Below are 1,588 nucleotides of genomic sequence, written 5' to 3' on the forward strand. Positions count from 1 at the left end.
GAGCCGGTTCCATGCTGCTCTGGAACAGTGCCGCGCGGGAAACCACGCACCCCAGATGGCACGGCGCACGGGCATGTGGAGGGTGCCAGCCTTCCGTGAGCTCTTTGCAGCAAGCACGGCGTGCTCCCTGCCGCCCCAGGTCCAGGCCGGAGGACGCAATGTAAAAGACGTACGCGTTACCTTTACCAGCCCTCGTTTCCACATGCTTTACGTTTGTCACTTAAGGTTCACTTGGGGCGCTGACTTCAGTACTTAGTGGGGTGAGTTTCTAGAGTCCGCGTGATGGCGCTGAGAACGGGGGAAGGTGACGTGTTGACCTCTCTGGGCCCGTCTCTTGCAGAGTGTCGACTATCCAGCAGCAGCTGGCCCAGCTCGATAACGAGTCCTGGCCGGGTCTGGCCGAGGCAGACAGGGACCGGCTGCAGCTCGTCAAGGAGAAGGAGGCCCTGCTTCAGGAGCTGCAGCTCATCATTCAGCAGCGAAGGCCGGCGGAGGACGTGGCCCGGCTGGAGGAGGAGCGGGGGCGCCTGGAGGAGGAGGTGGAGCGCGCACGGGCCACGTCCATGCAGGGCGCCACGGAAAGGTGGGCTGGCTTCCCCGGGGAATGGCTCGGGGGGCAAGGGCGGGTGGGGCTCGGCTGCCAGCCAAGAAGCAGCCAGAAGAGCTGACTCGGAGAACGGGGCCTGGGGCTCGAGATCGGTCCTGGTTGGTGGCACTCAAGGCGTGTTTCCTCGCCATTGGATAGAGAAGGGACGAGATGGAGGGGGCGTGTGCCTTCCCTTCTGTAGGACGTCCCCGCTCTGCCCGGGGCTCCCGACCTTCCTGGGTCCTGTTCAGAAGCCAGAGGGGGTGGAGAAGGGGATGGAGGGAGGGAGGATGGGGTCCCCCGCTTGGACTCCACCCCTTCACAGTATAGGGGCACTGTCCCCTGTCTGCAGGACAGCAGCCTAGACGGGCGTGGGGTTGCCAGCCGGAGGGTGGGGGGCAGGCGCTGGCACCGAGAGGAAGCCCGCGTTCCTGGCATTTCGGCATTGGGGCAGGCCACCTCCTCCGTTTATCTGCCACCTTGATTTGCCCCTCCGGAAAGCCTGCTCGCTCTGCAGCAGCGGGAAGCCGGCAGCCTGGCGTGTGTCTGCACCCAAACGTGCCTCTCCTCGGTCTGCTCTGGGCTCTTTGCTGGCCAAGCCAGCACAGTGTTCTGTGTTCCTGGAGCACAGTGTTTTGGGGTGTGCGGGGTCTCCTGGTTTCCATTTGCCATGTGTGATCACGGGCTGTGCCAGTCGCTGGGTCTGACTTCCACGTTTCAGGGCTGTGGGATGGTTGTCTGAGGGTATCAGTTGAGCTTTGGAGAGCCCGCCCTATTTGAGAATCTAGCGGACCTTCAACTTCGGCATGTCGAGAGGACCAGACGCCGCGTCTGTGTGAGCATTCTCTGCGTGGACGAAACAGTCAGCTGAATGGTTTCATCCATACAGATGTCCTTAGACCTGTCAGTTAAGCCCGTTAGCCTGTTCTCTGTATGTGGCGGGGGCTATCGATGCTTGGATAGTGATCGTTATTTGATAGAGGCCCGTGTGGTGACAGGCGT

General features: G+C 62.1%; 1 protein-coding gene across 1 annotated transcript in view; it reads left to right on the forward strand.

Annotated features, from left to right (window-relative positions):
* WWC3 (WWC family member 3) overlaps positions 1-1,588 on the forward strand; it is a 108,591-nt gene that overhangs the window by 81,015 nt on the left and 25,988 nt on the right. The window contains exon 9 of the mRNA XM_077761392.1: positions 341-583. Within this exon, the coding sequence (XP_077617518.1) occupies positions 341-583 (243 nt within the window). The remainder of the gene's footprint in view (positions 1-340; positions 584-1,588) is intronic.

This window comes from Crocuta crocuta, unplaced genomic scaffold, assembly GCF_008692635.1.
Source record: "Crocuta crocuta isolate KB4526 unplaced genomic scaffold, BGI_CrCroc_1.0 scaffold224, whole genome shotgun sequence".
Lineage (NCBI taxonomy): Eukaryota > Metazoa > Chordata > Mammalia > Carnivora > Hyaenidae > Crocuta > Crocuta crocuta.